Source organism: Bubalus bubalis, chromosome 7 (genome assembly GCF_019923935.1).
Source record: "Bubalus bubalis isolate 160015118507 breed Murrah chromosome 7, NDDB_SH_1, whole genome shotgun sequence".
Lineage (NCBI taxonomy): Eukaryota > Metazoa > Chordata > Mammalia > Artiodactyla > Bovidae > Bubalus > Bubalus bubalis.
Window position 1 is genome coordinate 98,900,004 of NC_059163.1, and position 24,182 is coordinate 98,924,185.

General features: G+C 38.8%; 1 protein-coding gene across 2 annotated transcripts in view; it reads left to right on the top strand.

Annotated features, from left to right (window-relative positions):
* Positions 1-24,182, top strand: part of PPP3CA (protein phosphatase 3 catalytic subunit alpha) — a 323,853-nt gene that overhangs the window by 264,485 nt on the left and 35,186 nt on the right. For both annotated transcript variants that reach the window (XM_006070039.4, XM_006070040.4), the window contains exons 7-8: positions 4,927-5,004; positions 9,469-9,563. In XM_006070039.4, the coding sequence (XP_006070101.1) occupies positions 4,927-5,004; positions 9,469-9,563 (173 nt within the window). The remainder of the gene's footprint in view (positions 1-4,926; positions 5,005-9,468; positions 9,564-24,182) is intronic.

Sequence of the window (24,182 nt, forward strand, 5' to 3'; positions counted from 1 at the left end):
GTTTTGTGTATCAATTTGTCATCTTCTCATTTGTGCAGTTTTCTGCTACATTGTTGCACTTCAATAAAAGTTTGCCTTAAATAAAATTCGCTCACTGCTCCTGAGGCACCTGGCAGCCAGGAGCAAGTAAGGGCTAATTAAGCTCTGGTGAAGTTCTGGCAGGAAGAGCTGGAACCCTACCAGACATGATCCTTAGTGGGCAAAATGAAATTAGTTAGCGCACCCTTGGGCAGAGAGAAAACACAGCACGTCCTAGGAAACAATAGTCTTGCGTCATCCAGGCAGCACCCGGACAGCCCGGGGCTAGTAATCCATTGGCAGGTCCCAGGGAGCCGAGCGGGAGCTGGGCAGGGAGCGAGCCCTCCGTCCCACCGGGCTGAGAGCTACCGAGGCACCAAGGAGGCGAGCGGAGGCTTTCTCTTGGCCCACTGGCGAGGGATTGCCAATGAGGGAGAAGCCAATGAGGGAGAGAAACCCTTTGCATCTCTCACTTATATAACCGCCCACGTTGAGGCTAGTACAACAATTGCGTATGAGCATCAGTAAGCTGAAAAACTGCTGCTGAGCATTTAGGATATGAAGACAAATAAACGTGTCTGTCTCTTAAGGCATTCATTCACTGTTACTGGAGAGCAGATGTAGAAACATAAATTACACTACAGCATGACAAGTGATATATTAGATTCATGTGTTACGGGAACATGGTGGATGCAGCAATTTTGTACACCTCAGGGTGAGGTAGGTTTGAAGGGAAGGTTTCCCAAGTGATAATTTAGCTCAGGCTTGGCAGAAAAGTGGTCCTTCATGAAGAAACGAACAAACAAGCACAGGGAAAAGATATGCAAAGGCATAGAAGGATAAAATAGCCATTTTAATAATGCTTGCTGGGTGTTAGCATGGTTAAAGCATCTTAAATCTACAAGATTTATTTCAAGGTCTAAAATATATTTTAACATAACCAGAAACAAAAATAAGAGCATCAGCAGAATGAGTCTAGTCTAGTAAGAGCTATTTGCTCTGATGCCAAAACAGTTTTTTCTATCATTTCTTGTGATTTTGTCTTTTCTGCTTCACCTTTGCTCATGCTCAGTCTCCTTCCTATTCCTCTTTTTGTGTGTGTGTGTGGAATTCTAGCACCTTACCTGTCTACTAATCCCCATAAGTCATTGCCCCTGAGATCTAACACAAGTCACAACCACTAAATGGAACAGCTTCTGCTGGAATCTGGAGTTGCTGCCTCACCATTCATTCTGTGTTGTATTTTTCCCACCACACCATGGTGGTGGGGAGACAAATAGGAGACATTGCTGAATGTCTACTGCTATGGGCCAGGCTCTGGGCCAGAACATCTACATATATTGCTACCTCATTTAATCTTCATCTCAGTTCTATGAAATAAATAACACTCTCTGCCATTCCCTAGCTCAGTCCTTTCTGTCAAGCTCCCAAGCAGGCACCCAAATACATATAGGGCAGTATTTGAGAAAATGGGGGTTTATATTTTAAATTCCACTCTCATGTTATATTTATACTTCTGTTCACTTTATGGTTAGATATAGACTTGATAATATTGATTTTGTCTATGATACTATGATAATAGTCTCAGTATTCCATGGAAATTTCTACCTTGTTTTCTACTCAGAGAAGACACAGTTTCTAGTGCTTAAGGAATACTCATATTCCAATAGAAAAAAAAAATAAGCATCAAAGAATACAATAACTTCTTCCCCCAAATACAGCTACACATTGTGGTAAATATCACATAGCTGAAAGCATCCCTGGCCTTTACCAACCCCTGAGGCAAGTGTTGTTACCAGACCTGCTCACGACACAGGGTTAGATGAAACCTTTCCAGCAAAATCACTCTTGCAGATAAGTTGTTCCTGAAAATGTGCCCCTGTGGAGGCGCATGGTGGGGGGCTGAGATCCAGCCCACCTTTTGCTAAGAAGGCTCAGCCATGGCCCCTTTTTGGACTGATCAGCCTGGAGGAAGAGACTCTTTCTTCTTGGTGAGCTCAGAAGCATCACCTTAGTAATGAACAGAGAAAGACAGACAAGAAAAAAGATCTAGTACAAGAGAAAGATTTTTTTAAAAAGATTTCTTGAGACCCACATGCTTTGTTTCTTGCTTTATAATGTCTCTATGAAACTTTACTGTTTTATCTTTAATGTAGCTTTTTAATTTAAATTATGTGTTTTTCTTTTCCTACCTAGTGCATTATATCTTCAGAACAGAAACCATTCCTTGCACTTACCATGCCACCCTCCTTGTGTCTCATAACAAATGGGAAAAAAAATCACCAATAAGTCTTTGATAAATTATTCATGAATTAATGATTTTCCAACTCTCTGTGTTGTTAACGTGTTCTGAACTGTGCTTTTCCTACCACTCTACATGTATGTTTTTAAATGCTTTTCAGCTAAACACTTTGTGGTTTATTCTCATTTATATTTCCATAAAAATAACAGTAGAAGGTTTTTATCTCTAATTAAAGAAATTATTATTTAGAAAAATGTTTGTAATTCTTAGGAAGTTCAAGTATGAGATTATACATGCTTTTACATTTGAAATATCTTCTTCAAAATGAGTTTGTTCCAAGTAATAATGCAAGTGTTCCTCACTTAAATTACTGCTATGTTAATTTTATCTTCTTCAGATTTTCATTAAAAATGACATATATTTCCATGGGAGGAAACTTAGATTAAACATGTAAGGTTTAGCATGAGGAAAATATATTAAAATTAAATTTTCATAAGACTAGGTAAGTTCTTCCAAAAGGAAAAAATAGATAAAAAAGAGCAGCCAAGCCATGTGCCCAAAGGAAATAAGTAACAAACCTAGACAGACAACCTTTGTCTTACAGTGGGACAAGGCAATAAAGTGTCTTCTAAAGAACCATTGTGAGGGCACATGAAATGTAAGTACACTGCTTAAAGAGATAGGGAAGGAGCATTTACTGAGTGCCCTTGGCTGGGCATTTTATAGCTGAATATGTAACAAGCAAATGTACTGTATTTTGAAGACCAACCAGTGTCTCTGAAATTTAGGTTTCTTTTGTTGACTCACTGGTCTGGAAAGGTGGTATGCTCACCTTCTCCCAAAGTAGAACTGTCTTTGAAGACACTTGTTGGTCAACTCGTAATCTAGGTACCCTGTGGACATATTCCCATGTAGTCACTTGGGGAACCATCTCCTCCAGTTAGTAGGTCATGCTAATGTTCATCAATTAGATGGTTTATTCATTTATTGGAATGACCTGGAACACTGGGAAGTGAAGGCCTCATGGATGTCTCCTCTTTATCTCTCCCTTAGTGAATTGCTACAATATTGTAGAACACACATATATGCACACTCAGACACATGCACACAAATATGTGTGCACAGGCGCAAAGACTGTTTTTGATTTCAGGTCTAAAAACAGAATCCTGTTTATCATTAGTATCTCTGCAATGGTATGCCATTGGTATTTTTTTCCTATTCATCAGAGAATTCTTAGAAAATCTGTAGCATAGAAGCTATTTTCATCTTTTTTTTTTATAATTGGGAATTGTTTAGTGTATGTTGTGTTTCAGTTGCTCAGTCGTGTCCGACTATTTGAGACCCCATAGACAGCAGCACACCCTGGCTTCCCTGTCCTTCACCATGTCCCAGAGCTTGCTCAAGTTCATAACCGTGGAGTCAGTGATGCCATCCAGCCATCTCGTCCTCTGTCTTCTGAGAAAGGTTCTAGTAGTTTAGATTCTAGTGAATATCTATAATTGTTTATATTTAAACAAGCATCAGTTTGCTATCCCTTGATTTGAATTACTAAAATGTATTTCTTTTTATGATATACATTTTCTCATTAAAAATTCTTGGAACAGAGATAAAGTGAATGCAAAAGATTTTCCATGTTTAATTTATAATTTCAATCTCATTTTTAATTACATTTCCATCTTTGGTTTTGAGACTTTCTTAATAGACAAAATCATCTTTATTGTATATTTGATATTTTTAATGAGTCACAATCAAGAATAAGCCTTAAGGTAAAATTCTGTTGGTCATATTTAAAGTACACATTTTTAAATCTTGTGAATTTCATAATTTTGTTTAGATTTTGAATGACATATTCAGTTGACTTACCCATAAAGATGTTGACAATTTGACTTCTCAGAAGGCTTATTCTCTGCCATTCCCTGGCTCAGTCATTTCTGTCAAGCTCCCAAGCAGGCACCCAAATACATATAGGGCAGTATTTGAGAAAATGGGGGTTTATATTTGAAATCCCACTCTCATGTTATATTTATACTTCTGTTCACTCTATGGTTAGATATAGACTTGATAATATTGATTTTGTCTATGAGTGGATACTTTTTCCAATTTATACACCTCCAGCTCTTCAGAAGTATGGACTTCCCTGGCTGTCCAAGTGGTTAGGACTCCATGCCTCAGCTGCTGGGGGCCCGGGTTTGATCGTTGGTCTGGTAACTAAGATCCTGCAAGCCTCCTGGAACAGCCTAAATAAACAAATAAGTAAATAGAAATAATTCTATAGGAAGATGTAAACTACTATATACAGAATGGATAAGCAGCAAGGTCTCAGTGTATGGCTTAGGATACTATATTTAATATACTGTTATAAACCATAATGGAAAAGAAAATTAAAAAGTATATATATATAATTGAATCACTTTGCTGTACAGCAGAAATTAACACATCAACTGTACTTCAATTAAAAAAAAAAAAAAGAAAAAGAAAGAAAGTTTGGCTATAGGTATTTTTTCTGCCACAGGGAAACACCTGTCCTTAGAACCAAGAAGTTTGTCTCATAAATGTTGCATGTTTGATTACACTTGATCAGATCACATAGATCTGGATGTTATAGGAAATATGCTCTTGATGATTTTTTAACAGATGCTTCTCTTTTCTTTCTCTCTCTCTGGCAGTTACCCGGCTGTATGTGAATTCTTGCAGCACAATAACTTGTTATCTATCCTCCGAGCTCATGAAGCCCAAGATGCAGGGTGAGCAGTCGTGGGTTTATGAAAACCAAGCATTACTTTGTCAGTCCTTCATGTGTTTGGCTGTGGAGGTTCCCTTTGCCAAACTCTCCCCCTGAAGGATTAGATCTAAAAATTGCCTTCTGGTGTCATAGATATGGTGGGATCCAGAGGAATAAGTGGTTGCGGATGTGCTGTAAAGTCTGCTTTTAAGTGCTCTGCTAGCTGTTTAGGAGCCCCTGGTGGCTCAGACAGAAAAGAGTCTGCCTGCAGTTTGGGAGACCTGGGTTTGATCCCTGTGTCGGGAAGATCCTCGAGAAGGAAATGGCAACCCACTCCAGTATTCTTGCCTGGAGAATCCCATGGACATGGGAGTTGCAACACAACTGAGAGACTTCACTTTCACTTTATGAACAGGTAGAATTTTCAACTGGCTGTTTTAAGTACAGTGAGGCCACCTCTTCCTATTTCTTTCAGTTCCTGCTCTTACCTTTGTCCTGTAAGTGAGTAAATTACCAGCTACTTTTCAGTCTCTGTCAGCCACATTGGTCTGAATTACACATTAGTATTTAACAGAGATTGCATTGTTGTGCTCTTGTTTAAAGAATATCATTCCTGATCCTTGTAAAGTTTTAAAGGGCAAAAACAGAGACTTCAAATGATGGGGAAACTCCTATATTCTAACTCACAAATACATAACATGATTTTGCAATGACTGGTAAATTTTTAAAATGTAAACAGATTGTAAGGACATAAAAATTTAAAAAATAACAGATATGCAGTCTGAAGGTACATTAAATCTACATTTGGGATATAGGCATGGGGGAAATAAGCATAATTAACTTTTTAGGATTTGAAGTCCAATACCCTTCCCAATAAGCTCCACTGAAAGGCCCTGTTTTGCTTTAAATGCTTAAATTCATTCCTTCATATTCTAAATTTTCTGAAAAGGAGGAACATTTATTTTTATAACCTGTGTACTGAAATCAGAAATGTAGATGCCAGCATTCTGAAGTAAACCCAAACCTATGAAGGTTCTGAACCAAGGCAGATCCTAAATTTTTTTCAAAATTAGCTTTTCTCAAGCATCAATCAACAAGTATGAAATGATCCAATATTGTACACTCAGTGCTCTTGTAGCTGATATTTGCAGTAATAATGCAAAAAAGCAAAATGGATGTCTGGGGAGGCCTTACAAATAGCTGTGAAAAGAAGAGAAGCGAAAAGCAAAGGAGAAAAGGAAAGATATAAACATCTGAATGCAGAGTTCCAAAGAATAGCAAGAAGAGATAAGAAAGCCTTCTTCAGCGATCAATGCAAAGAAATAGAGGAAAACAACAGAATGGGAAAGACTAGGGATCTCTTCAAGAAAATCAGAGATACCAAGGGAATATTTCATGCAAAGATGAGCTCGATAAAGGACAGAAATGGTATGGACCTAACAGAAGCAGAAGATATTAAGAAGAGATGGCAAGAATACACAGAAGAACTGTACAAAAAAGATCTTCATGACCCAGATAATTACGATGGTGTGATCACTGACCTAGAGCCAGACATCCTGGAATGTGAAGTCAGGTGGGCCTTAGAAAGCATCACTACGAACAAAGCTAGTGGAGGTGATGGAATTCCAATTGAGCTATTCCAAATCCTGAAAGATGATGCTGTAAAAGTGCTGCACTCAATATGCCAGCAAATTTGGAAAACTCAGCAGTGGCCACAGGACTGGAAATGGTCAGTTTTCATTCCAATCCCAAAGAAAGGCAATGCCAAAGAATGCTCAAACTACCGCACAATTGCACTCATCTCACACGCTAGTAAAGTAATGCTCAAAATTCTCCAAGCCAGGCTTCAGCAATATGTGAGCCATGAACTTCCTGATGTTCAAGCTGGTTTTAGAAAAGGCAGAGGAACCAGAGATCAAATTGCCAACATCCGCTGGATCATCAAAAAAGCAAGAGAGTTCCAGAAAAGCATCTATTTCTGCTTTATTGACTATGCCAAAGCCTTTGACTGTGTGGATCACAATAAACTGTGGAAAATTCTGAAAGAAATGGGAATACCAGACCACTTGATCTGCCTCTTGAGAAATTTGTATGCAGGTCAGGAAGCAACAGTTAGAACTGGACATGGAACAACAGACTGATTCCAAATAGGAAAAGGAGTTCGTCAAGGCTGAATATTGTCACCCTGCTTATTTAACTTATATGCAGAGTACATCATGAGAAATGCTGGACTGGAAGAAGCACAAACTGGAATCAAGATTGCCGGGAGAAATATCAATCACCTCAGATATGCAGATGACACCACCCTTATGGCAGAAAGTGAAGAGGAACTCAAAAGCCTCTTGATGAAAGTGGAAGTGGAGAGTGAAAAAGTTGGCTTAAAGCTCAACATTCAGAAAACGAAGATCATGGCATCCGGTCCCACCACTTCATGGGAAATAGATGGGGAAACAGTGGAAACAGTGTCAGACTTTATTTTTCTGGGCTCCAAAATCACTGCAGATGGTGACTGCAGCCATGAAATTAAAAGACGCTTACTCCTTGGAAGGAAAGTTATGACCAACCTAGATAGCATATTCAAAAGCAGAGACATTACTTTGCCAACAAAGGTTCGTCTAGTCAAGGCTATGGTTTTTCCTGTGGTCATGTATGGATGTGAGAGTTGGACTGTGAAGAAGGCTGAGCGCCGAAGAATTGATGCTTTTGAACTGTGGTATTGGAGAAGACTCTTGAGAGTCCCTTGGACTGCAAGGAGATCCAACCAGTCCATTCTGAAGGCCATCAGCCCTAGGATTTCTTTGGAAGGAATGATGCTAAAGCTAAAACTCCAGTACTTTGGCCACCTCATGCAAACATTGGAAAAGACTCTGATGCTGGGAGGGATTGGGGGCAGGAGGAGAAGGGGACGACAGAGGATGAGATGGCTGGATGGCATCATTGACTCAATGGATGTGAGTCTGAGTGAACTCCGGGAGTTAGTGATGGACAGGGAGGCCTGGCGTGCTGTAATTCATGGGGTCGCAAACAGTCGGACAAGACTGAGCGACTGATCTGATCTGATCTGATACCCAGCCAATCACGTCCTCAAATAATCTTTTTCACTTTGGGGGCAATGGTGTCACTGTTGTTTTTTGGCTGACTGTTCCAACTGAACATGTTCATAGCATGTTTATCTTAATCCCACAATAGACCTGAAATCCATCTGCTTATTTGAAAATAGGTTAAGTGCATCAGTTAAAATCAACAAATATATATGTTTAAAATGAGCAGTTGATTGATTCATTAGGAAAAATTGAGGTTTCATCATCCCGATTCTTTGTTTTTATTTGTTGTTAAGTAAGCACAGTCAGCCACACTTTATAAAGTCAGGACACTAGGGTTAAGAGTGCCACCATCCTTTACATTCTGATTTTCTGCCAACACAGCTCAGTTCCATAAGCAGAATAAATACTTTGAGGCCATTCCGAAAGACTTTTAAGAGGGTGTTGTCTCCTGGGAAAAGTAGTATCAAAGTATTTGTAAAATTAGAAATTTTAAGGGGATTATTTATCTATCCAAAGGTACTGTTTGATGCCCATTTAGAACTCAGCTAAATTAGGCATGATTAGGCTGCCAGAAATTACTGACACAAAATAACCAAAGAATGATAAAATTTTGTTTTGCACTTTAGGAATTTTTCTAAATTGATATTCCTGAAATCTGTCACATAGAAGTCATGAGATACCTTTTCACCTTGATGGAAAAGAACCAAATCTCCTGTATTTTTTGATTATTTGAGGACTAGAGTCTTATTTTTGTCTCAGTGGGAGAAAAACAACTGGATTGTTGATTTATTTCCAAAGATCTTGAAGATGTTTCATTACTGATTGATTAAATGTTTATATGCTGAGATTATAGTCTTTGACCTACAGATACCAGAAGAGACTGGTAATAAATAAAATTCTAAAACAGAAGCAATTTCAGCTTGTAAAACCCATATATTTAACCAGATGTTCTTTAAAAAGCAGATCAGCCTAGGCATAATGGATTTATATAGCCATAATAGAATATTATAGATAAATAGAATAATCAGCTTGGTAATTAGTGGTGAAGTTTCTATATTACTCTGCTTGTTTAGTCTTTTTATGTTAAAAATATTGGCATGGAAAACATGGTAGGTCAGATATCTATGTGCAAAAAGTGTGGCCTCTGTCCTCTCTATTGAACATACAGAAATGAATTATGATTTTTCACTGAATTCCACCCTCCCTGGGTATACTAACCTTAGAAAAGACCTATTTGGAAATTGTACATGTGACTCTGTGTTTTCATTGTCACCCTGAAATGAATTGAAATCTCTGTGTAACAGACTTTAGTGAGAAAATTTTAATGTTACATAATTGAATTCTCTTTGAATGCTAAAAATTTAATTTTGTATTTCTAAATCTATAATGTGATATATTTTTCATACTTAGCCTTGTTTTAACTTGCATTTAATTGTTTTTAGGTACCGCATGTACAGGAAAAGCCAAACAACAGGCTTCCCTTCTCTCATTACAATTTTTTCAGCACCAAATTACTTAGATGTATACAATAACAAAGGTGAGTGTTTTCAAATCCCTCTGTATAGTATGTGCTGTCTTTTGGTTTGGTTTTATTTAAGCATTTTTAGTCATTCTTTTTCTCCCTACCTTTTCGTTTATTGTCTGATACAAAGGTTGTGATTATCTTCAGAGTTCCAAGTTCAGTTGGTCAGAAGTGAGGCCCAGGCACTGTTACTTTTTAATTGTTCTCTAGGGGACATTGGAAAAGACTCTGATGCTGGGAGGGATTGGGGGCAGGAGGAGAAGGGGACGACAGAGGATGAGATGGCTTGATGGCATCATTGACTCGATGGATGTGAGTCTGAGTGAACTCCGGGAGTTGGTGATGGACAGGGAGGCCTGGCGTGCTGCGATTCATGGGGTCGCAAGGAGTCGGACACGGCTGAGCGACTAAACTGAACTTAACTGAGGAGAGACTCTAAGGTACAGGAGGGTAGACAGCTACTGCTCTGATAGGTGTAGGCTTTCAAAGAAAGAACAACTGAAGAGTAATCCAAAATCATGCTTCTTAAGAAGGATAGGGATTTAAATAAGAACGGTGGGAATGCCACAGGTAAAGGATTGAGAAAAATAAGAAAAAGAAACTATCGCTTGAAATCCAAATTCAAATTTCATCTATTGAGACCCTACCACTAATCAGATCTTGTGCTAGGTAAGTATATTACTTTTGAATACTTACTTAAATGTCATTTCTTTTTAAAAATTTGAATTAAATTTTAAATAGCATTTCCCCCGCAGAGTAAGTCTCTATGGTAATTGCCTTGCCCAAGATCACTCAGTCAGGTAGTGATGGACCTGAACAGGATAACAGAGGAGCCTGGAGGGCTACAGTCCATGGAATTGCAAGAGTCAGACAGGACTGAACGACTGAACAACAGCAGCAGAGTCAAACACTTCAGTCCACTCAACAAGGGATGATTTTTCTAGAATGGTCAGGGAGGGCCTTGTTTAAGATAAAATACAATCTGAACGTGGGAGAATGGTTAGCGTTTGATTAGAAAGAGGAAAAAATAAAGTCAAAGCCACTGTTTTTGCAACTTGTTTCTTTTTCAGCAGCAAACACTTTGTTTTCCAGACAAAATCTCAATCTTGAAGCCTCTTATGTAAAATCAGTAAGAAGTAGTTCCCTTTGATTGCAAAAGCCTTCTTCATCTTCTACCAGAAATTCCCCTGTGGTACATATAAGAAATGCAAGAACTCATTAGGTTGTCTTCATGACCCACTGTGATCGTGTTATTTACCAAAAGTATATAAAATATGAACATGTATGTTTGTACTGTTTTATAGCATTAAGCATTTTTTTTTCTGTTACATCTACTGAAGACAGTGCCCACATGAATAATTTTCTTGACAGAGTTTGATTACTAAGTAGCATGTACTATACTTACAAGCTTTTTAAAAATTAAGAAAAAAAAAAAAAACTCAAAACAGGAGAAGGGGGGAAAGGAGAGAGAGAACTGGGATTTTACTCCATGGAAACAGACCTAGCCTTTATCCATTCATCAGAATGCTAAGCAGTGCAGTTTTGCTTGAGACCAGTAGCGATTTCTCGAAAAAGATATGCATTGCTTCTTTGTCTATGGTTCTGATTTAACAAGGTAGAAACTTAAAAAACAATAGACATCAGGGCATTGCTGTCTTTGAGGTTCTGTGGTTCTTTCGCTTTTGCCTTTAGGGCAGACCACAATCTCCCAGGGAGGGGAGAGAAGCATTTCATTTTGGGAACCTTTTCATAAAAGAAAAGTCTCCTGAGAGAAAAAGATAAACTGATAGGAAGAAGAAAGATATATTCTCCAGTTTGAGCACAGTTTCAAAAGACCTTTGTGTAAAATCTCTAAAGTACTTTCAAGCTATTATGCTAACACTGTGTACAGTATGTGGGAGTGGGAGTTAGCTATTCACTGTTGAAGGGAGGATTTGAATAAAATAAATGTTAACGAGAATTTTAAAAGGCAGTGCAGTCAAACTGGGCTGCAAGCACCTTCAGAACACAATCAGTGGAAAGAAATAATGGTAAAGAATTTCTGAGTTAACCATTTGATTCTTAGAAACAGATGATCATAAAGGCCTCTGGAATTATAACCTCGTAGTTTTGATTTGATTTTTAAAACTCTTGCGAATTAAGGCGGCAGTAATAGCTCTGGAAAAATGAAAGAATAAGAAAAAATAAGTTTATTCTGCTGTCTGTTTTTTTGATTGAAGTATAGTTGATTTACAGTGTCATGTTAAAGTATACAGCAAAATGATTCAGTTATACATATATATATTTTTTTCTTTTTAAGACTCTTTGCCCTTATAGGTTATTATAATATACTGAATAGAGTTCCCTGTGCTAGGTCCTTGTTGGTTATCCTATATATGGTAGTGTGTATCTGTTAATCCCATTCTCCTAATTTATCCCTCCCCTCCTGCCCTCTTTGGTAACCATACGTTTGTTTTCTATCTCTGTGAGTCTGTTCTGTCTAAAAACTGATAATAATCCTATGATCAGCCTTCTGTTTAAATGTCCAGTAGTTCTGATTAGTAGTTCACACTTGCCTGCGATTAAAAACGGCTTTCAGAACTCAGTGAGGACTGTACGTGTCCTGTCCCGTACTCCATTCCACGGCCCACTTCAATCCATTCCACTCTTATCTTTTCCAGTCTGCACTAACGCAGGCGAACAGCTAGCCCATCTTCCTGCTTCGGTTTCCTCATTCTGACAAGCCCTGCTTACTCCTGCAAGATGCCAGGGCCAAAGATGTAGCTCTGAACCACAGCTTTGCCATCAAACAACTAACTTATCTAAATTTATTGACAAATGGTGACATCTCTGTAAAAGGAGAAAAAAATTTCTCTTGTGAATAATAGATGAAATTATTTTGAAACAGAATGTTGTGCGCTATTAAGATATTATCATCACTGAATATTTTATGTTGCTCTAACAATGCCACGTGTCTGTGTGGGGTTTCCCCGTGGCTGGCAGCATACTCCTCTTCAGCTTCATAGTTATGATTTTATTTTATGGGTCAGTCTACCTTGGTGACCTATCTCTCTGCTTCCCTCTGTGTGAACCATTTACTTTAGCCAAACTATTCTGCTCATTGTCCTGAACAACTTTCAGCTTTCCTGTTCACATTTTTTTCCTACCCACTTCTTTCCATATCTATCTAGAATACTTGTCTTGCTCTTCTCTTTCCATCAAAATGGACTAGACCCCCTCCAGTCTTTGTGCTGGTTGATCTTAACACCGGCAGTACCAATCATTTGCCCTTGTATTTAGCATTTACTTTTGTTTCTTGTTAGCTTTTCCATGCATTCCTGTAAAATTCCCAATCATATTATAATTAGTTTGAATCAGAGGCTTTTTGATACACATTATAAAGTCAAATAGCATGCCTTATGTACAGTACACAGCCAATATGTGCAATGATCAAAACATTTTCTTTCTGGGAACTAATAGCAAGATAGTGCCCAAAAGTATCCTATCAGTATTGACCCTCGGAGCTTTATCTCTCTTTAAATTACTGCTGTAACCAGTGCTGATATCCTTTCTCAGTTGGAGTTAAATATACGCAGAGCACTTAGCACCTTTGGATTGTTTTTCTCCTGTGAAGATGTTGCTCTAAGGGAAAAGCGATTTCACAATTATCCAGGTACACTCCACAGAAGAAAAATGCAGTAATGGCGTGTAGCTACTTCTCCTCCCCCTCTTTCTCCTCCTCATTCTTTTTCTTCTTTTTCAAACTAATTTTCCACCACATGAAAATTACTTCAACCTCATCCACATGCAACAAACCTTTATTGAGAATTAACTGTATACCCACTACTATGCCTGGTACTAGGAATATAAAATAAACAACACAGACATGGTCCTTTCTCTAGTGGGGTTTATAATCTAGTAGTGTGATAGATTGGAGAAGGCAGTGGCACCCCACTCCAGTACTCTTGCCTGGAAAATCCCATGGACAGAGGAGCCTGGTAGGCTGCAGTCCATGGGGTCGCTAAGAGTCAGACATGACTGAGTGACTTCACTTTCACTTTTCACTTTCATGCATTGGAGAAGGAAATGGCAACCCATTCCAGTGTTCTTGCCTGGAGAATCCCAGGGGCGGGGGAGGCTGGTGGGCTGCCTGCCATCTATGGGCTCACATAGAGTCGGACACGACTAAAGTGACTTAGCATAGCATAGCATAGCATAGTGTGATAGATGTTCAATAAAGAATTTCACCATTAATTATGTAAGTATATTTACAAAATCCTACAAAGAAAAGAGTGGTATACAAGGAGAGTGGAAATTAGCTGGTGGCAACCAAAAAAAGCTTAACTGAGAAAGTGACACATAAGCAATCTTAGAGTGAAATCTCTCAGTGTTAAAAAGTACCATGGCAGATGTGAATTCTGCTTTAAACAATTCAGTTTAGCTGAAAACTGTAATAAACCTCTTTTTAAAAGTGTTTTTTAAACCTTTATGTCTCTGGTGATTATACCTGTGCTTCAAAAATACCAAATTGTAGTAGATTCCCATATAGTGCCAGTTCTCTGTAGTTCAGATGACTTTTCATATGGGTGAGTAAGTGGCTCGATGGGTGGATATATGCCATGAAAGTGTTAGTCGCTCAGTCATGTCTGGCTTTTTGTGACCCCATGGACTGTAGCCCACCAGGCTCCTCTGTCCATGAAATTCTTCAGGCAAGAATACTGGAATGGGTAGCCATTCTCTTCTCCAGGGGAACTTCCTAACCCAGGTATCAAACCTTGGACTCAAGCATAGCAGGCTGATTCTTTCCCATCGGAGCCACCAGGGAAGCCCTGGATGTATACTATAGACATATAGATATATAGACCAGGGGCACACAGCTCAGTTCTAAGAAAAACTACTGACAGTAAAATGAGCTAGTTAAGTAAGATTTATTAAATGTATTTTGGATTTGAGAGGAAAATCTAAACGGTTACATAACTAATGTAGTATCAAGACCAAAGATTAAAATGACAACCAGAAAAAAAGTCAATTCAGTGTTAAAGTAGCTGAAGGAAGAGGAGGGACAAGAAAAGCATTGTTCACTAGAATTTTGAGAGGTTTTTTTTTTTTTTTTTTTTTTTTTTTTTTTTTGCAGAAGTCTACCCTTTTTGATAGAAAAAAAACGTATTATAATGTTTGAAACTTGACAGCTTGATAAAATTGCTTAACGAAAAGTATTGTAGTCTTACCAAAGCTTGCAGTTCAACATCCTTGAATATTTTCCAATCAAAAAGTAGACAGGGGCTTCAGGAAGACAAGCATTTATAAATTAAAAGATAATGTATACTTGGCAGGAAGATATCATTGTACGAGAGGCTCGAATTGTTAATGTAATGAACCCAGGTAGGCATCTGATTGGCAGTCGTGATTTGAATTCCAGGAGCAAAGGCAGCATTTCTGACGCCTCCTTGCCTTGCGGCTCTCCCAGCAGGGGCTCTCGGTCCTCAGGGACCCACCAGCATCACACAGTGGCCTTGCCAGGCCTGAGAAGCCCTTCCCCGCTGCACCACAGTCCTTTCACACTGGGAACTTTTTTCACCATTCAGGAGTAACTTCCACAAGCAGAGATAGCTGGTACCCACCTGGTTCAGGAGTCAAATAAGAACCAGCTAGATTCGATCCTTACCCTGAGTGGAAGAGGGAGATGGGCAGGGGCGTTTTTGGAAGGCAGCAGTCATTGTCCAGGAAACCTGAATAGCACCTTTGCTCTCTCTCTGTACCGTGTTTAAAAGCTTAGTTCCCTGCAAAGACCCCCCACATTTTATAACAAGGGACCGTTTCTGTAGAGTCTGAGGCCTTCCTTAAGCATGGGCATGACCTTTAGCCTTGACTAAACATTTGGAAACACTTTGAAGCGTTTGCAACCACAGCCATAACTGTGATCCCTAGTTGCCTTACAAGTTGGATAAAATTAATCTAGAGACTTTGTCCAATGGCAGTAGTTTTCACAGCCTTTACTTTATTCCTGCAGTCATCTCTCATCTAAAGGTTTTCTTAATTGGCCTTGAGCAACTGTTTGGCCAGTTCACTTATTTCAGTATAGAAAATGTAAATATGTATTTATGGTAGCATTTTCTTATTTGGTACTTGCTAACAAATGCTAGAGCAAAACAATAAGATACACTCCCTCCAAAAATATTCATTTCTTTGTTTATTTGATAAACATGAGTATTTGCAGAATTATACACCCCAAGAAGATAACTTCTTAATAATGGTTATTAAACCTAGCACAGTCCACAAGATATAGTATGGAATATAAGAGTCTATGAAGGAGCAAAGCAGAAACCATGAAAAAACTGTTAGTATTAGCTTCCTTTACTATCAGTATGAGATGGTAAAAAAGAAATTTAGGTAGACATTTAAAGGTCAAGAGAACTTGAAGTTAGAAGATTTTGATTGGGGTTTTCAGAGAAATCACTTCTCTGAGATAAATGGATAAAACTAACCACAGAAAGATTTCAATAGAATGGCCCCTTTACACTGCGTTATATAACCAAGACTTCAGTATGTGGAACTGATCTGTATTGTGATTTCCTATACCTATAGCAATAGTAATAACTAATAATATTGAACATATACCACTGCCAGACAGTGATCTACGTTTCCATGAATAAACTCATTTAATCTTTCAATGATTCTATGAACTACATTATAATTTTGAGTTCATTGATGAGAAACTGGGACACAGAGGAGTTACATACTTTCGCCAGGGTCCTTACAGCTAGTCAGGGATTAGCACTGAGACTGAAATTCAGCAGTCTGACCCCAGGGCCCACAAGTTAACCTCCTCCTGTGCCCTTGTGCATCAGCTTTGTTATGTGAAAGCTTTCCGGGCAGTGTTTGCCCTGATCCTCTATTCAGCTTTCAGCTTATTGTTTAGGTGACTGACTATTCTTCAGTAAGAAACGAAAAGCTTTTGAAATTTAGAGTCATTTGTTACCACTTTAAAATTGACTGAGTGTTATATATCCAAGTATATACATTATTAAAAGAATAAAGTTAGAGTATCTTTTATACTATTCTGAAATACATAATTTCTCCCTTGAAAAGATACCCTCCCCACCCCCACCCCACCCCCCCCCCTACAAAGCACTCACGCTTTTGCTTTTGTTTGACTCTGCTGTGAAAGTGTCATTGCCGGAGGCCACTTTCTAAATAGATTAGTTTTAGTCCAGCAGTCACCTTGCTTACATTTAAACATTTAATTAATGGGAAGTGAAAGTGAAGGTGTTCGTGTGTCTCACTCTTTGCAACCCCATGGGCTGTAGCCCGCCTGGCTCCTCTGTCCATGTGGTGAAATAGAAAATCAAGACTTAAAACTTAGGAACTACTCTCACTATATATTTTAATTAAATTAAGCTACATATAATCTATATATCTTTGCTCTAACAAATGACCTGGATTTTTTAACCAACACCACTACAGGATTGTTCATTTCAGCAGTTTTCAACAAAATAAGTATAGGCTTCCCTGGTGGCTCAGGTGGTAAAAAACCTGCCTGCAATATGGGAGACCTGGGTTCGATCCCTGGGTCAGGAAGATCCCTTGGAGAAGGAACTGGCAACCCCCTCCAGTATTCTTGCCTGAAGAATCCCATGGACAGAGGAGCCTGACAGTCCATGGGGCCACAAAGAGTCAGACACGACTGAGCAACTAACACACACAGAGCAAGTATTATACGGCAGTGGGTGAGGTAATCCTCACTTTTGGCCACCTGACGAGAAGAGCTGACTCATTGGAAAAGACCTTTGGAAAGCTGGGAAATATTGAAGGCAAAAGGAGGAGAGGGGTGCAGAGGATAAGATGGTTAGATAGCATCACCAATGGACTCAATGGACCTGCACTTGAGAAAACTCTGGGAGGAAGTCGTGAAGGACAGGGGAGCGTGGCGTGTTGCAGTTCATGGGAGGTCACAAAGAGTTGGACGTGACTTAGTGACTGGATAACAATCCTCACTTTTCACGAAGTTCCACCCGTAGAACCAGTGCTCTGTGAACCCTCATCTGGGGATGCAGACAAGACCTCTAGCGAAGCTGAGTCCTTGCTCCAGATACAGTCAGTGCTGTGCTATCACTTGGACAGGACCCATTAAGCCTCACATCTTGAGGGGTTACGTTTCATTTTCTCACAGATGGTGTGAAGATTCTTAACCTGAACTAAAACCAACTTCTCTAGAAGTCTAATTGTCAGTAAGGCATTTAACAGAAGGACAAACAGGAACCATATGTATGTAACAAGTTAAAGACATGAGTCAATGGATTATCCCTTCCTTTTCATTATCTAGAGATTCTAGACCTTCAAGAGACTCAGTGACTTACTTCCACGAATAAAGTAGATGACCCAAAAAAAATAGTAGATATCATGTATATGAGCTTAATATTAACTCAGTTCCAAGGAGTTAATATTAACTAGTTGCCAAGCAACCGAGAACCATTGCAAGCTACAGCTTATGGCTTGACACCAAGTACAAGGTGGAAGAGTGTTCTATAATCGCATGCAGATACAGAAACAGATACAGATAAGATATAGGTACTAGTTTTCAAAGTGCATCCCACCAAAGTGAAAGTGAAGTCGCTCAGTCGTGTCCGGGCTCTTTGCGACCCCATGGATTGTAGCCTTCCGTCCATGGGATTTTCCAGGCAAGAGTACTGGAGTGGGTTGCCATTTCCTTCTCCAAGGTACACTTAAACCCTTGTTATATATTTGGAGTGGGTATCAACAATAAGAGCAAGGAGAAGGGGGTGACAGAGGATGAGATGGTTGGATAGCATCATCTATTCAATGGACATGTGTTTGAGCAAAATCCGGGAGATAGTGAAGGACAGGGAAGGCTGGTGTGCTGCAGTCCATGGGGTTGCAAAGAGTCAGACACAGCTGAGCGACTGAAAAATAACAACAACAGACACAGTGTTTCCTATGTCCATGCCATCTCCTTCAATAGTTTAAAGCTTTAGCTAAATCTCTCTCATTTAGTCAGGGTTGATTAAGTCATATTTTAGCATTGTAATAGTATAGATTAGAACTTAAAGGAATGTTATCAGTTCAAACTGATAGGGAAATCAAAACTGCCAATGACTCCTTCTTATTGACTTAGCAAAAAATATTTAACAGTAGCAATTCAAATTCTCTTGGTGAAATTGTAATGGTAGAAATGATTCACAGTGTTTGACTGGACTTGAGCTAATTCCAAGGATCAATTTTTGGCTCAAATTCTCTGGATCCTAATATAATGATGTGACACATGAGGTAAGAATTGTAAAATGGCAAAATTATTAAAAATAGATAGCCGTTCTGTCCTCCAGGAATTTAAAACTGAGTCGTGATACTTTACATTTTTCAGGTGCCAAAGATTTTATCTGATTGTATATATTATGAATATTAACATATATGTTGTTAATATTTTATTTGATTTTCATACTCTAAATATGACAGAACAGCTCATAATTATGGGCTTTCCTGGTGGCTCAGGTGGTAAAAACATCTGCCTGCAATGCAGGAGACTTGGGTTTGATCCCTGATTTGGGATGATTCCCTGGAGAAGGACATGGCAACCCACTCCAGTATTCTTGCCTGGAGAATCCCATGGACAGAGGAGCCTGGTGGGCGACAGGCCATGAGGTCGCAGAGGGTTGGACAGGACTGAGCAACTAAGCACGCAGCACAGTGCAACTCGAATAAATAATGAGAAACATTTCTCATGTACTGTGTGATAGAGACAGTATGATTTCTACTCTTACCTATTTTAGACTCTTACAGTTTTGAAACAGAATCCAGCCTCTGAAGTGGCATGTTACTTTTTCCCAAAATTCTTTCAAGCATCCTTGAGACTTCCATTCATGTGTGGTTGGTTATATTTTTAATATCCTCACAAGTTACATGTTTTGTGTTTTAAATTTTTTCTTTATTTTTTCTTTCTTCACCTATCTTCCTTCTTTCGTTCCTTCTTCTTTTTTTCCATCTTGTCATTCTTTTCTCTCTGTCTTCCCTTAAACTTTTACTTCAACCAACTATTGACCATTAACCATGTGCAAGGTATGGTACAAAGCACAGTAAAAGAAAACAAGAGAGATCTGTGCCCTCTTCATCCCTTCTATCATCTACCTTCCACTTACTTTACTCAAAACTTTGTGTTTGAATAATACTTGATTCACAGTTTACCAATGCAGTGTTAAGAAGGAAAACCCATAAACACACATCCAGTCATTCAATGACACACAGACATAATCATAAGATTGGCTCAGACAGCTTCACAGATACATCTAGTACAGTCACCTGCCTTTGTGTAAGATAATGTCATCTGCATTTTATGTAGGAGACTGTGACAAAGCTAAAGAAGGTGTTATAGGTGCCATGAAAGAGGCATGTACAGGGTGAGAGGAAGAATAAGGGTATAGGCATAAAAGAGTTATATATACAGAAACACGTATGTATATTTCGATAAGTACACAGTCATTAGCTCTTAGCTTCAAGATAATTACATATACCTACTATTTGTATCCAGGCATACTAAAATATTTCAAGTTGGTGAAATTCAGTCACTATGTGGAAGTCACTAAGCATTGCCTGTGAGATACGCTATCTTAAGTATTGAGTGATTTGAGCATTAAATTAAAAAACACACACTAAAGATTATTATTATGACAAAATTACCTACAAATTGAAGACTTGAAGTCCCTCCTAATAAATGACTTGCATACTTACTTTTACCTGAACTTGTGAGCCATAGAGTAAGAGTGAGTTATAAGAATAGCCCTTGCTCACCAAATATAACAACCCTCATGAACTGGTAAATTTCCTTTGACCTAAGTCATGCCTTTTTTTTTTTTTTTTTTTAAGTCATGCCTTTTACCTGGGTTACTAATAATAAAAAAGGAATCATTTTAAAACAAAGTCCATCAGGCAAGTACAGGACATGGAGAAGGAAAAAAAAAAAAAAAAAGGAGAACAAGAGTTAGAAATCAGATTTCTAAATGGAAGGAATCAGAGAGATTGTGTTCCTGGATGCTATAACATGTAGTGTGATAACTATGCATTTATGTAAATGTACATATATGTCTTCCCAAATTTTTAAATTAAAATTGTCCCCCACCCAAAAGTAATCTTTATGGGAAAATATATATTTGAAAAAGCATACCACATAATCTTAAAACACCACCAAAGGACATTTTGAGTACATAGTCCTACCTCAAGAATTTTATCCATCAAGCTGTCATGTCTCCTTCTGTGATAGTAGGACTTTGCCAAAAGAACACACTGATGCTAGTTTTTCTACTAGGGCGTCTGCGGGTAGAAGAGTTGAAAGGAAAAAACATCCTGGGACTATTATGCCTGTTTTTTTCTTGCTATTTCTGGTTCTGGATGTCTTACAGTGATTCTGAAGAGCCCTCCTTTGCTTTCCTCTCATCTTTGTTTCTTTTCTGTCCTTCTGTCCTGTCTTTTGAACGGGGCAGTACACGGTCAATTAAAGTTAAAGAGATGAAAAATGTTAGCAGAAGGGTCTAAAGAATAAACTTCATCATTCCTCTTCTGGTAGGCTCTTCTCTTCTCTGCTATTGAACAACCCTACTAGTAGTGTTGAGAATGCCTGAGGTATGTTGGGAGTATTATAGTTACTAATCTGAAGGCTTTCAGAAAAGGAGCTCTGTGTTTCTCTTGAAATCCACTTGGAATGTGTTGGGCCCATGATTTGGTGAGCTAGTCAAATGCATCTTGTCAGCAATATTTTGCTTGTGGTCTTCAGTTGCCCACTTGTGTCCCACTCTTTGAGACCACATGGACTGCAGCACTCTCCTGGAGCAAACTCACGTCCACTGAGTCGGTGATGCCATCCAACCATCTCATCCTCTGTTGCCCCCTTCTCCTCCTACCTTCAATCTTTCCCATCATCAGGGTCTTTTCCGATGAGTCGGCTTTTCACCTCTAGTGGCTAAAGTATTGGAGCTTCAGCATCAGTCCTTCCAATGAATATTCAGGGTTGATATCCTTTAGGATTGACTACTTTGATCTTGAAGTCCAAGGGACTCTCAAGAGTCTTCTTTATCACCACAGTCGAATATTTAGATAACTTCTCTTAAACTAGAAGCTCTCTTTTGACCTTGTGTCTTTGTCATTTACTGCCCTGTCATCAGCCTCCCTGGTGATGGCAATGATAAAGAAGATGCTGAGATGTGTTACCAAGTTTTTGTGAAATACTAGATTTTGTGTCTCATCAAAATTTCAATTTTCGAGTAAGAGAGACCCCTTTAATTTACAGATTTGGATTTGGTCTAGCAAGTTAGCGCATGGTTTGATAGAGGAAATTCTGAATTAAAACCTAGATGCTGTTCCTCAGGTTTCACTATATTAGAGGGCCTTGTTATATCACTAGATATGATAGAGGTCCAGTGCCCCTTCCTATTCCCAACTGGGAGCAGTCTCTTTATTGCTGATTTTATATCTATCTTCTGCATAAGCAAGATGGGACCAGTTAATTGGATAGCTTTCCTGCCATAATTTTGGTATCAGAAAAAGAACTGGCAGTCGGGTCTCCAGATCCAAACAGATTAATACTCTTTGTCTTATACCAGATTTCTTCTGACTGTTCTTCACACCTGTATGTGCAATGGAAGAGCATTTGTTGCCGTGCTGTCTGGTCTGTTCTGAATTATGGTCAGTAACCTAAGGCCTGTATATGTGTCATCTTCTGTCCCCTGGCCTCTAATACAGTTGTTAAAGGACACAAGGTCATGTATAATTGCCAGCGGAATAAAAGAGGCCCTTGATGATAGACTTCATTCTTTTCTCCTCTCTCTATTTCTCAGACAAGATCTCAGGAGGTGGTCTCAAGTGATTCTTGAAGTACAACCATTTGTATTATTTATGTGGCCGGTGGAGATAAGTGTCTTTCAAGTACTTCACAGGAGAGCATCCTGTTAGGGCTCCAGTTGAGCTTCGTAATTCCAGTGACAGAGGCAGGCGGCAGGGGCGGAGGATGTGGGAGGTGGAAGATGAAACGTTAACTGTGAATTTCGTGACTGGATATTTGGGACTGTTCTGGTTTAAATTTTTTAATATATTTTTGTGATATATATTATGCAAAAAAATCAAAAGTCATGTTATTAATGTAAGATTATTCAAGAAGTGTATTTGCATGAGTATTTTATATGGCTGAAGAAGAGAAGGCATATTGCTGCATTTGCATTTTTAAATGAAAGCTATTTTTTTTAATATATTGAAAATTAAGGGAAAAGGTTCTATTAACGGCTTTTAGAATTACTGAGAACATTCATCAATCTTTGCATTAATGATGAGAGCTTCATTCCAGAAGTCAGTTAACATTATTCAGATCTGAAAGAGGTTGTGTAAATTATCTGAATAAACCCAAGTAGTAAAAAGTGAGGTAACTGAGACACAGAGACATTAAGTGTTCTTGGGTCTTGTGAGTAATTCATGACAGCATTCATCTTTCAGTCTGGGCGCCTGGGCTTCCCGTCCAGTGCTCCCTTTTTTAAAAAAGGAATGAACGTAGAAGGAGAATCTGTGTCCAGCACTTGGTAGACCTGGAGTGATTTATGCAGTTAGGATGAGAATATTGTGGAATACTGAAAAGATGAGGGACTTCAGATTCAAAACCAAACTGAGGTTTGCTGCTTCTCATCTGTGACCTTGGGCAAATAACCTCTCTGCTTATTTTGAAAATGTAAATAAGAACCACTTTTTTGAGAGATATTGTGAAGGTATTTGCTTATTAAACACCAAATACAGTGCCTGGTATAGAGCAGATGGGCTTCCCAGGTGGCACTAGTGATAAAGAACCCACTAGCCAATGCAGGAGACATAAGAGACACGGGTTCAATCCCTGGGTCAGGAAGATCCCCTGGAGGAGGGCATGGCAACCCACTCCAGTATTCTTGCCTGGAGAATCCCATAGACAGTGGAGCCTAGTGGGCTACAGTCCGTGGGGTTACAGAGAGTCAGACAAGACTGAAATGACCAAGCCCGAGCACAGGAACACATAGAGCAGATGCTTAGAAAATGTAGCCTCTATTAAATGGTATTATTTCTGTTGCTAATAAACTAAAATAAAATCTGTAAACAGTATCTGCATTATCAGTAGGCACGCAGATAAATTGTGTTGAGCCAGTGTCAAATGAATAAATGCTTTGTGTCACCAGTGACAAAACAGAACTTCTGCTTTATCTATTGGACAAGTTTTATCCACACTAGTGAATGTGCATCCTATTTCATTTTTCTCAAACATGGATTTTGGCAAAAAGCTAAAACGTCTTTAATTGTGAACATCATATTCAAAGTTAAATTAGTATAATAGCTCAGACTGGAATTCAAATATTGATCACTTAGGAGAGACAGAGGGATGTTAGAAAGAGGATGGATTTGGTGTCAGTAAAAGCTGAGTTTGAATTGGGAGTGAAATCTTCTAGTTCCTTGTTGCATGATCCTGAGACAGTTATTTTACTTCTCAGCCTCAGATCCTTAGTCTATAGCATGAGGGCAGTCACATCTGTTTTTCAGATTCATAATAAGGACTAAATGACATATTATCGAAAGCCTCCCTTTTCCCCTGGGTACTCTGTTATAACATTTATTTATTTCTTCCTGCTGTACCATCCTAAGCTA